Genomic DNA, 14,872 nt, shown 5'->3' with positions numbered 1-14,872 from the left:
ACATTCTTGGGGTGCTTAAGGGTCAAAGCTGTATAACTGAGAGGAGACCTCCACATAGCCTTTAAAGGAATGCGGAGAACCGACTAGGGCTTCTGACCTAATGTCCAATCCTCACCTTCTCGTGGTGCACCCTGTTGGGTACTACTTTGATACTGAACGAACGAGGATGGGCTGGCAATTTGGGATTTAGCCGACCAAATTGCATTCTTATTGGTTTAACCAAAATAAAAAATTTCATGCCGGCTGGGGCGTCGCCCGGTTAAACAAGGCCCCCGTTGTTTTCGCCAGGGAACCAGGGCGAACAGCAAAAAGTCAGCTACTGGAACAAATCTGAAATAAACCCCAACTCAACATCACCAGAGTTAAAGATCGGTACTATCAACGTAAGAAGCCTGAATGGCAAAGAAATGGAGCTAGCTGAGGAATTAGATAAGTACCAGATCGACATAATAGGGGTGACTGAAACAAAAAAGACCAAAACTGGTGAGATCTTTCTGAGCAATAAATACAAAATGTTATATTCAGGCAATAACAATCAAGGAAAAGAAGGAGTAGCCATAGTATTCAACACAAAATACGAGGCTAATCTTCTTGAATGGCAGTCAGTCTCAAGTAGAGTAATGTGAGCAAATATGAGAATGGGGAACTGGACAATGAGACTTATTTGTGCCTATGGTCCCACAGAAGGTTCTACTAAGGTAGAAGTGGAGGAATTTTTTGAGGTTTTAGAAAAAGCAACTGACACAATGAAAAAGGAAAAGTTGGTCCTTGTTGGGGATCTAAATAGTAGAGTATGAAATGATTGTGAGACATACAAAAATATTTTGGGAAAATTTGGAGAAAAGAGCAAAGCTAATAATAATGGCAAATATCTGTTGGATTTCTGCTCAGGACATGGACTGGTTATTACTAACACCATGTTCCAACATAAAAATGTGCACAAATTCGCATGGAGAGAAGAGGCTAGGAATAAGAAAAGTCTCATTGACTATGTTATTGTTGATAGTGATGTTTTCTCCCTGGTGCAGGACACCAGAGTGTACAGAGGATTTGAAATTGGAAGTGATCACTATTTAGTCTTGAGCAGGATAAAATTGAATTTCATATTGAAAAGAATAACATGTAAGAAAGTTTTAAAGCGAATAAAAGTTGAGCAGCTCTCAGATGTAAACTGTAGACTAAAATACAGAAATATTATTGAAAAGAAAATGAAAGAGTTTGAGAACAGGAATCAAACCTTGGAGATTCAGTGGCAAACTCTGAAGGAAACATTGATTGATTCTGCCAGAGAGGCATGTGGTGAGGTTGTGTGCAAAGATAAAAAAATCAGAACTCCCTGGTGGACACAGGAAGTTAAAGAGGCAGTGAAGGAAAAGAAGAAAGCATATCAAAAGTTCCTGGCAAATAAGTCAGCTTTTACTCTTACAGAATACAGAGACAAATGTAAGAAAGCTAAACAGTGTGTAAAACTAGCTAAACAAAAGTCATGGGAGGACTTTGGCAAGAATATAGAAAATAAATATCAAGAAGGCGGCAAAATATTCTGGAGGTTGTTGAAGAAGCTTAGGAATGGAGGAAAGAGTGCTGTAAAAGGAATTAGAGATGATAAAGGTGACATGAAAACAGGAGAAAAAGATATCCTTGAAGTATGGAGTAATTACTTTGAAAAATGCTAAATGAAACAAGCAGTGATGACAGCACAGTGATAAAAAACACTGAGCAGGCATGCAGTCAGGAATACATATCCATACTTGAAGTAGAAAAAGCCATCAAAGGCTTGAAATGTGGAAAGGCAGCAGGAGTAGATGATATTCGACCAGAAATGCTGAAGTATGGTGGTATAAGTCTTACAGTGGCTGCACTGCATAGTTCAGAAAGCCTGGACAGAGGGACGAATTCCCGATGATTGGAGTAGAGCTCTCATAGTACCCATATATAAAAAGGGAAATAAAACTGAATGTGAGAATTACAGAGGTATTTCCCTACTGAGTGTTCCTGGCAAGATCTATGCAAGTATACTTGAGAAACGGTTGAGAAGAATTGTGGAAGAAAAGCTTGGTGAAGAACAAGCTGGATTCAGGCCAAATAGAGGCTGTCAGGATCAGATCTTCACTTTACGACAAATAGTCGAGAAAGCATGGGAATATAACAAAGATCTGTATTTAAGTTTTGTCGATTTGGAAAAGGCATATGACAAGGTGCCAAGAGAGAAGCTATTCAATACGCTGCAGTTATATGGTGTCAATGGGGCATTATATCAAGCAATACTTAGTCTTTATTTGAGTTGTGAGTCAGCAGTTAGAATTGAAGGAAGTACAGGAAGATGGTTTAATGTTAAATCTGGTGTGAGACAAGGATGTACATTATCCCCTCTGTTATTCATTATTTATATGGATCACATTATGAAGGAATGTGGTATTAAACCTGATATCAAAATTGGAGATGTTAATGTCAGCTCTTTGCTTTATGCGGATGATGTTATACTTCTAAATAAATCCGCTACAAGTCTGCAAGATTCTCTGACTAAATTGAATAGCTGTTGTAATAGATATGGTATGAAGGTCAGCAATAAAAAGACAAAGACAATGAAAATAGGCAGAATCATTGAAAATGTCAACTGTGTTGTGAATGGAGAACCTGTGGAACAAGTAAAACATTTCAGCTACTTAGGCACAATTTTTACTGAAGATGGTAAACTAAATATAGAAATAGACAACAGAATCAGCAAAGCTGGTATCGTGGGAAGTCAATTGAATAAATTCATATGGAATAAGAAAGAAATTAGTCGGAACACTAAATTAGCTGTATACAAGACTGTGTTCAAACCAATTTTAACTTATGGATCTGAGAGCTGGGTCAGAAGTAAAACACTTGACCAAAGACTAGAGACCGCAGATATGAGAGTCCTGAGAAAGATTAGAGGCATGAACAGATGGCATCAATGGCAATATCATATTAAAAATGAGGATATTAGGAAAGAACTCGACATTGTCAGCATCCAGGAATGCGTTAGCAGAGCTAATCTCAGATGGTATGGTCACTTAAATAGAATGGGAGAGGAAAGATTAGCAAAACAAGTGTTCTCTGCCAGGTTGGCAGGAAAACGACCCAGAGGAAGACCAAGATATAGGTGGATTGATACGGTACAAAGTGCCTTAGACGATAGAAATATAAGATCTGATAATGTTGGAGTCTTGACAAGTAACAGACTGATTTGGAGGAAAATTGTAGATAGGAAGTTAGTGATGATGTAATTTTTTCATGTAGTACTGTCATATCCTGTACACCCCTTGAGGGTACATGGCAGGAATTTGATGATGATGATGATTAAACATTCTTTTACCAAAGAATTTTATAACTGCACGGTACTCAATTTTATCCATTTCAAGGGATACAGACAATACTTTTGCTTCAGACAGCTGTATAAAACAAACTACTTGATAGAATGACTTGCAATTTCACATGGATGCTTATGACAGATGTACCAACTTAGAAGTCTTTCCAATAGTGTTGCCATCTATGGTCGAGGCCGAGAACTTTTCAGACCACCCTTGTAAAAACTGCCATTCATCAGCTGATACACTGAATGAGGAATTCTGACCATTGGTTGGAACAAGAATCTGCACAAAAATATTACAACTAAGGCTCACAACATGAGTTTCCATGGTAGGATCACAATATGCAAGCCCCACATTATCCAAACCAATCTCTTCAGTGATGCAAAGAACTTGATCACAAAAGCTGTTTTATGGAGCAATGAATGACATTACACCTTCTACCAAGCAGATGGACAGTTGTGGGTGTGGCAGATGCCCAGTGAATGTCTCTTACCAGAGTGCATCCCACCTACAAATTAGGTGGTGGCATGGACGATATGGTCCTGTTTTTCCTGGTTTGGCCTCAGACCTGTTTGAGGTGCCACAAACACTGAACTCTGAGCAGATGAACATTCTGGACAATGCAATGCTTCCTGCTTTGTTACATTTCCATGAAATTGACCATTGTCTCTTTCAGGAAGACAATGCACTGTTTCATAAGGCTGTTGCGTAACTTGTGGAAATGAATGTCACCACACTTGACTGGCCTCCCCAGAGCCCTGATCTCAACCAGAATGAACTGGAGCATCAGGTAAGGTCAAGGGAAATCAATCCTCCACGTCCAGGACCTCATTACATACCTACAGGAAGAATGGTCCAAAATTCTCACTGATTCGTTATCATATATATACTTGTGGAAAGTATGTATGTCACATGGGAGTGCTGCAGTCATCGCAGTGAAAGGAAGTCCTACATCTTATTAAGTTAGGTACCATGTGTGTTTGTTCCTCACACTGTGCTGTCTGTTGACTTCTTTCCAAGCAGTGGACTTGTGGTATGCATAACAATACAGTCCTCTCTTCTATTATGTTTAGATTAAACAGCTAATTGACAAAGAATGAAAAGAAAAGTGTTGCCTATTAGCTGACAGTATTCTTGCTGTCCTCTTCAGTGTGAAAATTTGTTGATGAAATCATGAAAAGTTGAATCTTAAATGGGGACATGAAATATTGCCCTCGTTTTTATATATTTTGGGCAAGGCTAAAGTCTGTAAAGTAAATGAGGGCTAGAGCTTGAGGTGGCAATATTTTATTAGATCCCCTATCCAATCCATCCCTCCAATGAGTGTGGGCCATTAAGAAATTCATGAACTGTAAAAGTATCATGAAACCACTCAAAGAAGAATGGAATTTAATTTAGGTTCTTTCTCTCTCTCTTTAGATATACAACAGGCAATATAGATCAATTTAACAGAGAAATAAACTGCTAGCAACATACCATCCAGGTAATGATTGCTCAATCTACTCAAAAGTAATAATTCTTGCACCAAAAACAAACTTGACTGTTAAGTAAGCTGCATACTTGCAAGGCAAAAAACTAATGCAGTTAATAAGAAAGAAAAATCCAACAGCACCATGAAAGCAATTTTACATATAATGGCTTCAATTCAATACCATTTTATTATTATTCTTGATGTTAAACTAGCAATATAACTGAAGAATGTTGCCAGGATGAAAATGTATTCTCCCAATCTTCAACAGAATGATTTAACCATGAGCGCACACACAATCAATACCTTAATCCAACAATGGCTTGCATCACTGGTTTTGAATGTCCTTCCCACACATATTTCACATAAGGTTGACGAAGTTGTTGAATCTCTAAAATTGTGGTTTTTATGTCTTCTTTGCAATCATAAATCCATCCATACACTAGCAAATGAAAACAAGTATTACATACTTAACCCATGCCTACTATATTGAATTCTTTCTGCAAAATAAAGAAATATATTGTTAAAGAACATGTTTTCAATGCAAAGACAACAGCCTATCCTGTATTTCCATGTTATCATTAAAATTAAAAATACCTGAATACTTACTTTCTCTAAGCAAAGTTGCTTCATTTTCATAAATAACATATTCAAATTGATCCTCCAACTGGGCAAGAACATCACGATTCTCTTTCTCCCAGTTATCCAGCTTTTGTTGTTGTAATTCGCAAAATTTCTTCCAACGCACAGATGTGTCATAATCTAATGTTCCACGTTCAGCAAAACGGGGACCCTGCTCTCTAGCCTTTATATACTGAGGATTTGATTTTTGAAAATTTTTTTCTGGTAACCCATCATCTTCATCTCTGTGTTTAAGCAACTCCACCGACACTGGTATAGGTGAGCTGCTTAAAATATAATAACAGATTTCATTAGTAGAATTAAAATTCTCAAAATCAATCTAAGAATAATTTTACAGAAAAATCTAAAATTCGTAACAAATTGTGCGAGTTATAAAATTTAAATAAACAATTTTAAAAATTAATATTTAATATTACATATTTGAATGATATATGGCACAATACAGCACAGAAATAAGCAAATGCTAAATTATTTAAAAATTAGATTTTTTGTAACCGTTTTTAAAGTCAAATATTTTTATATAAATATGAACTCATAAGATTTTACATTCTGTATTCCGTTTTCCTATTTGCCATCTCTGATTCCATGTGGTCTAAACTGAAGGTTAGATCAGTATTTTGTTGAGATATAAACAGGAGACTAGGAAATGAATTCCAGATATATATATAAAAAGTTTTGATCCTGTTCTAACATAAAAATGTGCATAAATTCACCTAGAGAGAACACAATTTTTTAAGGTATATCCCATTCATGAAAGGCTCAAAGCAAATGGCATATCAGCATGTGAACTAAAGGCCTTCTTTTTTCTAAGAAAAGTCTCCATTCAATTGGTTCATCACTAAAGTTTATGTTATGATTAAATCGTTATTTTTTTTTAAATAACGAAACCTGTGGTGCGATCATAATTAAAAGAAACACACGTATTAACCACAGTGAAAATTATTGAATTGTAAATATTTCATCCTAAGTATCTTAGGACATTATCAGTACAGTATAGTTTTAAACAATAATAGGAATAACATACAGTTAGAGCGCATGATTACAATAGAATCGCATTAAACGTGCATAACATGCTACAGAAGTAAACAACAACAAAAAAAAAATATTTAACACAATTTTGTATGACAATTTCCCATACTTTAAGAATAGTAAGAACGTCGTTGCGGTTTAAGTTTGGTCTGTGTAGTAGGGCTTCCGAACTTTCTTTGTATAAACGTTCATGTTTATATAAAGATCTACGTAAAAGTTTAGACTTTTCCCAATGAATCCTATGGTTTGGATTTTCAATTCCGTGTTGAGAGAGGCCAGATTTCTGCGGTTTAAAAAGACGAATGTGGTCTTGATGTTCCGAGATGCATTTCTGAAGAGACCTACCTGTCTGTCCAAAGTAAAATAATTTGCATGAGCATGGAATCTCATAAACACCAGGCAACATCAAAGGTGAGAGTTTGTCCTTAGGAGAAGGCAACAAGTTGTAATTTTGGTTGATAGGTTTGTAAGTATCCTATCAAGCAAATTTACAACTTGTTATTCAACTTCTATTCTCCTTGGCTGCAGCTAATCAGCTATCATCAACAATACTCCCCCCCCCATTTTATTCTCCCTGTCATTCCTGAACACACTATACCCATCACATTTGATCCCACTAGCTATATCATCTTCAGTCAGCCATGTTTCAGTAATGCCAATAACCTGTGGTCTGGAAGTGCCAACCAAGGCCAAAAATTCTTCCTTCTTGTTCCTAATACTCCTAGCATTAGTGTACATAACTGCAGATCCCCGTTAGCCGCAGCCCTACCTTGATACCTTATACTAACTATCCCATTCGGATTTGTTGTCCTTATTCGCTCGGGCATATTATACTCATTCATACACTCAACTGCCTCCCTAAGGTCTGCATATCTACTTCCTCCCTAATAAATCTAGTTTCCCTGATTCTGCACATCCACTTCATTTAATAACACTTTTTCAAGTCTCCTTACACCGAATAGAAGTGCAGGATAGAGAAAAGAGCACATTTGAGGCAATTTGGTGTGAGATTGAGGCTAGCAGAATAAAATATATAATTGGGTGCTGCTATAGACTGGTGATGGAAAAGATGTTGGAGATAGTATGCACAAGCAAATAGAAGAAATGAGTGGAAGGAGGGTAATTATTATGGGAGATTTCAACTATGGTAGCATTGATGGAGGAAGGAGAGAACACACAGAAGGAATTGGGTTTTGTGAGGTTATTAAGGGATAACTATCTGTGACAGCTTGTAATGGAAAATACTAGGGGTCAGAGAGTGCTTGACCTAGTAATTGCATCTGAGGATTTGGCTGTAACGAATATGACCACATTGCCAACAATTGGTGAAAGTGATCATAGGGTCTTGACTTGGGAGGTGGCTAAAGGTGTGGAATTTACAATTAAGAAAGGGTACATGTGGAATTATCGGGCTGGTAAGTATGACAAGCTTAGGAGTTTGATTGGTTCAGTGCCATGGCAAGTAAAACTGCAAGGGCTGGATGTTGATAGTGGTTAAAGGGTTAAGAAGTGTTTGCAGGAGACAATGGCTGACTGTATACCTAGAGTCCGAATAATAAATCAAATAGGGGTTAAATGGATGAATAACACCATTAAGCGTGAGCTGCAAAAAAAGAAACAACTGTGGAGGGAATTTAAGGAGAAAGGTGACCGGTAGGCACATGAACGGTATAAAGCGCAGGCCAGAAGGGTAACGAATGTGGTAAGAAAAGCAAAAGCGGATTATGAAAGAACATTAGCCATGCAGGCTAAAGAGAATCCCAAACAGTTTTTTCGATATGTTGCAAGTAAAAAAAAAATGTATACAGCAGATTAATTTTAAAGAATGCCAATGGTAGGGAGGTAACCGAATCAATTGATATAGTAGAATTACTGAGTGAGCACTTTGCAACAGTATATCATCCATGTGGTGACACTGCAGAAATGGAAGAACAAACAGCTTATACGGGAATTGTGGTGAATGAAGTGGAGGTGAATAGTCTATTACAAAACCTCAATGTCAATTCATCTGCGGGATTGGATGGTATACCAGCTTGAGTCATACCAGAAGCGGCTAAAGAATTATCAGTGACTTTGACCATTTCGTTTGAGTCTCGGATCTGGGTTAGTCCGGGGAGGAATAGTTCTACTGCATAAAGGAGGTTCCAAGACTGCTGTTGAAAATTACCGGACGATCAGCACATCAGGAATTGTTGCCAAGGTCATGGAAAAAATAGTCAAGAGGAAAATGGGATACTCTATGGGGGACAGCATGGTTTTGTGAAGGGTAGATCATGCCTCGGTAACTTGCTCACGTTCTATAACACAGTGACGGCTGAACTGGATAAGGGTAATGGGTTTACAGTGATTCTACTGGACCTTGCTAAAGCCTTTGATAGGATACCACATGGAATGCTGATAAATAAACTGCAGCATATGAGAATGGATATAGGGTTGGTGAGATGGATAGAAGGGTGGTTGACGGAGAGATATCAGAGAGTGGTTTATTCAGGAGTAGAGTTCAAAATCCGGCCTGTGACTAGCGGTCACAGGCCGGATTTAGGATGATTTGGATAGTTTGGAGGACTGGGCTAAGGAGAATGGATGTCAATTTAATGTGGGAAAATGTAAGGTTTTGCATTTTGGGGTGAAAAGATTAGCAGCAGTATATCACATTGGTGGAACTGTACTCCAGGAGATTTGGGAGTGTTGGTGGATAGGGAGTTGAAGTTTAGGGGACACATTGCAAAAGTGGCAAAATCAGCACATCAAATCACTTGGTTGCTGAAAAACACTTTAACGAGAAGAGACAAACAGGTTATTGTTCCTCTGTATCAAGCCTTGATAAGACCCCATCTAGACTACTGTGCCCAGATATGGGCACCAGGGTTTCTTCTATGTGGAGAGGATCCAGAGACGAGTGACCAAGATAATAGCAGGACTATGGAACAAACCTTATGAGAACAGGTTGATGATTTGTGGGCTGCAGAAATTGGTTGATAGGCAGAAAAGGGGTGATACGATTGAGACATTCAAATTACTGAAGGGTTTCTATAAGATTAATTCAGAAGATATTTTTGAGAATAAGACTGGTAGTGGGAGAACTAGGGGCCATCCATGGAAGCTTGGTAAGAGTGTGGTTAGCAAGGGTGTTAGAGCTAGGTTTTTTACTTGGAGAATGGTAAATGATTGGAATAAGCTGCCAGAATCTGTTGTGGGGGCCATGACTGTAAATGAGTTCAAGGCAAGTATGATAGATACTGTGTGAATGTCGAATAGCTGTTCTTGACATGATGTTGGGCTCGATGAGTCTAAGGACTCCTTGGAGCTGCCCGTAATAATAATAATATACACACACAGGCAGATCTTGTCAGAGTGACAAATTTCGTGAAGTTTTTAATTTAAAAAAAAAATAATTTATCCAAATACAATTGATTATAAATGTAATTTATACAGATACAGCAGTGATCCACATACTGTTTGTTAGTTAATAAGCTTTGTTTAATAAGTTTGTTTGTTAATAAGCAGTAAATGGATTTTTTTTTTTTTTTTTTTACGAGCTGACCTAGCTGATCTAGGTCAGCTCGTAGGTCATTACGAGCTAACCTAGCAGCTGCAACTAGTCTCATATCGCTTGATTCCAATGTGGATGGGAATATAGCACCAGTGAACATCAAAATTGAGGTACTCTTTGATACAACTGGAAATATTACAAAGCAGCAGATGAAGATTGTACACAGGGAAGGAGATGGACCATAAAGAACTTAACAAGTTTGTATAAATTACACTGTTAGTATTCTTTTGTGTTTTCAAGAACAAGTGGCATGGTATACAGTACTGTAAAATTAACTGTATTCAAGTGAAATATGACTTCACATATTTCTAGACATAATGCAGTCAAGAAAAACAGCAGTGCAATTAATAGAGGCACAAACCGTGAATGCACATTAAACAGCTGCAGGCAGACTGATGATCTACATTTCTTTTAGATGGCATGGTAAGAGGCGGCAGAATGAGTGCAACCCGCCATAATGAATGGTAGCACACTTCCAAAACAGCAAAAAAGTTACTGTTAAGATTCGTTCACACTGCTTGAACACACAATATCCAAAGGCAATCCATTCCAATCACATATGAGAAGAAAAACTAGCCTTAACCCCTTTCTTGACATCATTCATTTTCAACTTCCAGGGATGCACTTGCATCCTTTCCCCACAATCCATAAAATGATTGTGTTTATGGAAAATACTGATAGTTTAGATAAAAGAAAATGGAATAAAAGATGTATAAAATATTATTATATTGATAAAAATATTTGTTAAAATTATATTTTACTGTAAGAAGAATACAGCAGCAGTGCTTGCAGTTTTGCTATTAGTGGTTGACTAGCGAGGCCATTAAAGCCTAACCACTTATCACGGCTGTCATCAGTGGAAACAGCTTTTCATTCAGCAGCATGAAGAATTGGCAAGATATACATACCTTCTATGTCTTTGGAATTAAAATATCTGTAGATGTTTTTTTCATATTGAGTGCAATGAAATAACCATCAAGTAGAAAAGAAACTTCATTCATCATTACTGAAAAAACTTCTCTTTGCTGCTTGTGACATCATTTCATGCAGTCAACTGAGAGTATCATGTGCTTGACTCTGATATGGTGGAAACAAACAGTTGATGGACACGAGAGAGGGTATACTTATATGTGCATAAAAAAAAAAGGGAACGGACAGAAGAATATAAGGGAGAGCTGGAAATAATTCCCTTTAAGAAATAAAGAAAAATATAAGGAATGAGTGGTTGTATTTTGTGGGTTCCTTATTTGTTCAAGCTTCTATAGAGAAGTTTATGTATCTTCACCACTGTAATTTTTGATTTTTTTTAGTGAAGATTAAATGGAAAGCTATTCTCTGTGGAACTGACAGTTGTCAAGTAAAAACACTGGAATGTTTTCACTTGACACTGACAACATACAGCTATTGTCAGTGCTGGATAGCTGTATTTATGCTTGAAGTAAGACATGTTGAATACAACAGGTAAAACTTGTCATTTTCTGGTGTGATTATGTGCAAGAAAATTTGTTGATGCTGTTTCCCTTATTGAACTTAGGGATTCATAGAAAACCAAGTTTTCTATGAATGTCTGAGTCTTTGACTAAAATATGTTAACTTCTGCTTTTGCAGATATTTTGTATTAATGCCAGAAGACCAAATATTTTAAGGTTATGAGTGAGAGAGAGCGAGAGCGTGTGTGTCTGAGTGAGTGATTAAAAGGATCTATTGTTTTATTACAAATTTATTTTATATATTGTGTTTATATATATACAGTAATCTACCATTCATTCAAACTACAAAACAATGACCCTTCTATTATCCAACCCTTGCATGTCAACCAACTTCTGTGTAGAGCATGTCATAGTGCTTTAATTATCCAAACTCACCATTCTGATAATCGAAGGGTCGGATAAATGGTGGTTTACTCTCATGTTGAAAGTTTAATGGAGTATTGACAGCATAAAGAAAGGATTAAAAACTATTTTAATGCTTCCAATATTTCAACTGTTCAGCGAGAAATATTCTGGGAGTATTATAACACTTGTAACACACACACACACACACACACACACACACACACACACAAGCAACACAATACTGAATGAAACACGTGGATATGACTCTAAGGTGGTACACTCTCTATGGACATTTGCAGGGGTCTAGTTTTTAAATTGAGACTTCTGATGATGTTCCCAAATTTTGGAAAGTTTCTTGCAACCATATTTGTTTAAATCTGGTTGATTTCTAGGTGCTACCACCGAAGATTCCAAAGCTGTATATACTTTGTTAATAAAATATAAATATTAAAAAAAGCTGTTTTTATGTTAATAGTACAGTGAAACACCAAATACATGTATCTTGGGAAAGAACGTGTAATAGTTGGGGGGAAATATATACATAGAACTTTTAATGATTAACAATAACCCATGCAGGTTGTTTAGGAAGACTATAGAACAAAGGGTAAAAGACAACTGTTTCCATTAAAGCAACAGAGCAGTTTCATTTGCTCTGACATAGACCTTTGAATGGGTGATGTGCAAAATGCGTCCATGCGGTTAGCTGAGTGGTTATGCGATCCACAACCATATGCCTGGGAAAAGAGTGTCCCGCGTTCAATTCTCAGAGTTGATTTGAAGAGCTAAGGATCTTTCTCTCGGGGTGCTTAAGGGGCATAGCTGTATAACTGAGTGGAGACCTCCACATAGCCTTTAAAGGAATGCGGAGAACCGACCAGAGCTTCTGACCTATTGTCCAATCCTCACCTTCTCGTGGTGCACCCTGCTGGGTATCTACTTGTATACTGAACGAATGACAATGGGCTCAAAATTTGGGATTTAGCTGACCAAATTGTATTCTTATTGGTTAAACCAAAATGAAAAATGATGATACGACATGACAAAATTTCATGCCGACTGGGGTGTTGCCCGGTTAAACAACGCCCCCGTTGTTTTCGCCACGGAACGACAAATAGTCGAGAAAGCATGGGAATATAACAGAGATCTGTATTTAAGTTTTGTCGATTTGGAAAAGGCATATGACAAGGTGCCAAGAGAGAAGCTGTTCAATACGCTACAGTTATATGGTGTCAATGGGGCATTATATCAAGCAATACTTAGTCTTTATTTGAGTTGTAAGTCAGCAGTTAGAATTGAAGGAAGTACAGGAAGATGGTTTAATGTTAAATCTGGTGTGAGACAAGGATGTACATTATCCCCTCTGTTATTCATTATCTATATGGATCACATTATGAAGAAAAGTGGCATTAAACATGATATCAGAATTGGAGATGTTAATGTCAGCTCTTTGCTTTATGCGGATGATGTTATACTTCTAAATAAATCTGCTACAAGTCTGCAAGATTCTCTGACTACATTGAATACCTGTTGTAATAGATATGGTATGAAGGTCAGCAATAAAAAGACAAAGACAATGAAAATAGGCAGAATCATTGAAAATGTCAACTGTGTTGTGAATGGAGAACCTGTGTAACTAGTGAAACATTTCAGCTACTTAGGCACAATTTTTACCGAAGATGGTAAATTAAATATAGAAATAGCCAACAGAATCAGCAAAGCTGGTATGGTAGGAAGTCAATTGAATAAATTCATATGGAATAGGAGAGAAATTAGTCGGAACACTAAATTAGCTATATACAAGACAGTGTTCAAACCAATTTTAACTTATGGATCTGAGAGCTGGGTCAGAAATAAAACACTTGACCAAAGACTAGAGACCGCAGATATGAGAGTCCTGAAAAAGATTATAGGCGTGAACAGATGGCATCAATGGCAATATCATATTAAAAACGAGGATATTAAGAAAGAACTTGACATTGTCAGCATCCAGGAATGTGTTAGCAGAGCTAATCTCAGGTGGTATGGTCACTTAAACAGAATGGGCGAAGAAAGATTAGCAAAACGAGTGTTCTCTGCCAGGTTAGCAGCAAAACGACCCAGAGGAAGACTAAGATATAGGTGGATTGATACGGTACAAAGTGCCTTAGACGATAGAAATATAAGATCTGATAATGTTGGAGTCTTGATAAGTAAGACTGATTTGGAGGAAAATTGTAGATAGGAAGTTAGTAATGATGTAATTTTTTTCATGTAGTACTATCATATCCTGTACACCCCTGGAGGGTACATGGCAGGAATTTGATGATGATGATCTTTCTCAGATATAGCGAAGTTAGCCGGTCTTGGGCGTGAACTGCAGTTTTTCTCCCCAGTTTATCTGGTGTTTTTCCTCCTGCAAAGCAGGCCAACCGGTCTTAAGAACTAACAATGCTTCTCAGACAATTACACATCGCTGAGCGTGAGGGTAATGACCCCACATCGTAGTGAGTTATGAAACCCAAAAATGGGAGGCCATGGCCTTACATGAGGCTGTTGTGCCAAAGAAGATCTGAGAAATGCTACAGTAGCTATAAGTTTACCCTGATGATAGACAGAATCCAATCATTATGGGGTAATCTCTCTTACAGAAGCTCAGACTCCAGACCCATAATCAAGCTTTGATCAAACAAGTGTATGATAAAAGTGAAACAAGGGAGATCGATTCACACCCTATTCTGAAGAGGATAATTGATGCTCTCTTGCATTTTTCTGTTAGTTCATTAGGTAAGCTCTCTGTTAAAGATGAGTCCTAATAACATGACTTCTGTTACTAATGGGATAGTAGTTTGTTTCATCTTTAACTTTGGCTGCGTCATAATGTTTCCATTTTCTTTTTTCTTGAAAGAAAATTTTCTTTTCTTTTTGAAAGAAAATGGAAACCAATGTTCACATTTCAGACATGAATTTATGTTTCCAAATGGTCCAATGTTGATCAGCATCTTCTCTATGAAAACCACATTATGCATTG

The 14,872-nt window shown here is 37.3% G+C and overlaps 1 protein-coding gene across 4 annotated transcripts in view; it reads right to left on the bottom strand.

Moving 5' to 3' along the window:
• Positions 1 to 14,872, bottom strand: part of LOC150096036 (splicing factor, proline- and glutamine-rich-like) — a 285,745-nt gene that overhangs the window by 251,343 nt on the left and 19,530 nt on the right. For 3 of the 4 annotated variants that reach the window (XR_016549982.1, XM_090409524.1, XM_090409526.1), the window contains exon 3: positions 5,416 to 5,714. Coding sequence is in view for 3 of the 4 variants with exons in the window: in XM_090409524.1 (XP_090265650.1) it covers positions 5,416 to 5,714 (299 nt within the window). In the remaining variant the exon portion in view is untranslated. The remainder of the gene's footprint in view (positions 1 to 5,415; positions 5,715 to 14,872) is intronic. The other variant, XM_090409525.1, reaches the window with a different exon arrangement.

The sequence above is a fragment of the Typopeltis vanoorti genome, chromosome 19, assembly GCF_054136105.1.
Source record: "Typopeltis vanoorti isolate ZY-2024b chromosome 19, IOZ_Tvanoo_1.0, whole genome shotgun sequence".
Classification (NCBI taxonomy): domain Eukaryota; kingdom Metazoa; phylum Arthropoda; class Arachnida; order Uropygi; family Thelyphonidae; genus Typopeltis; species Typopeltis vanoorti.
The sequence above is the reverse complement of the archived record's forward strand: the minus strand, read 5'-3'. Positions and strand labels throughout refer to the sequence as shown.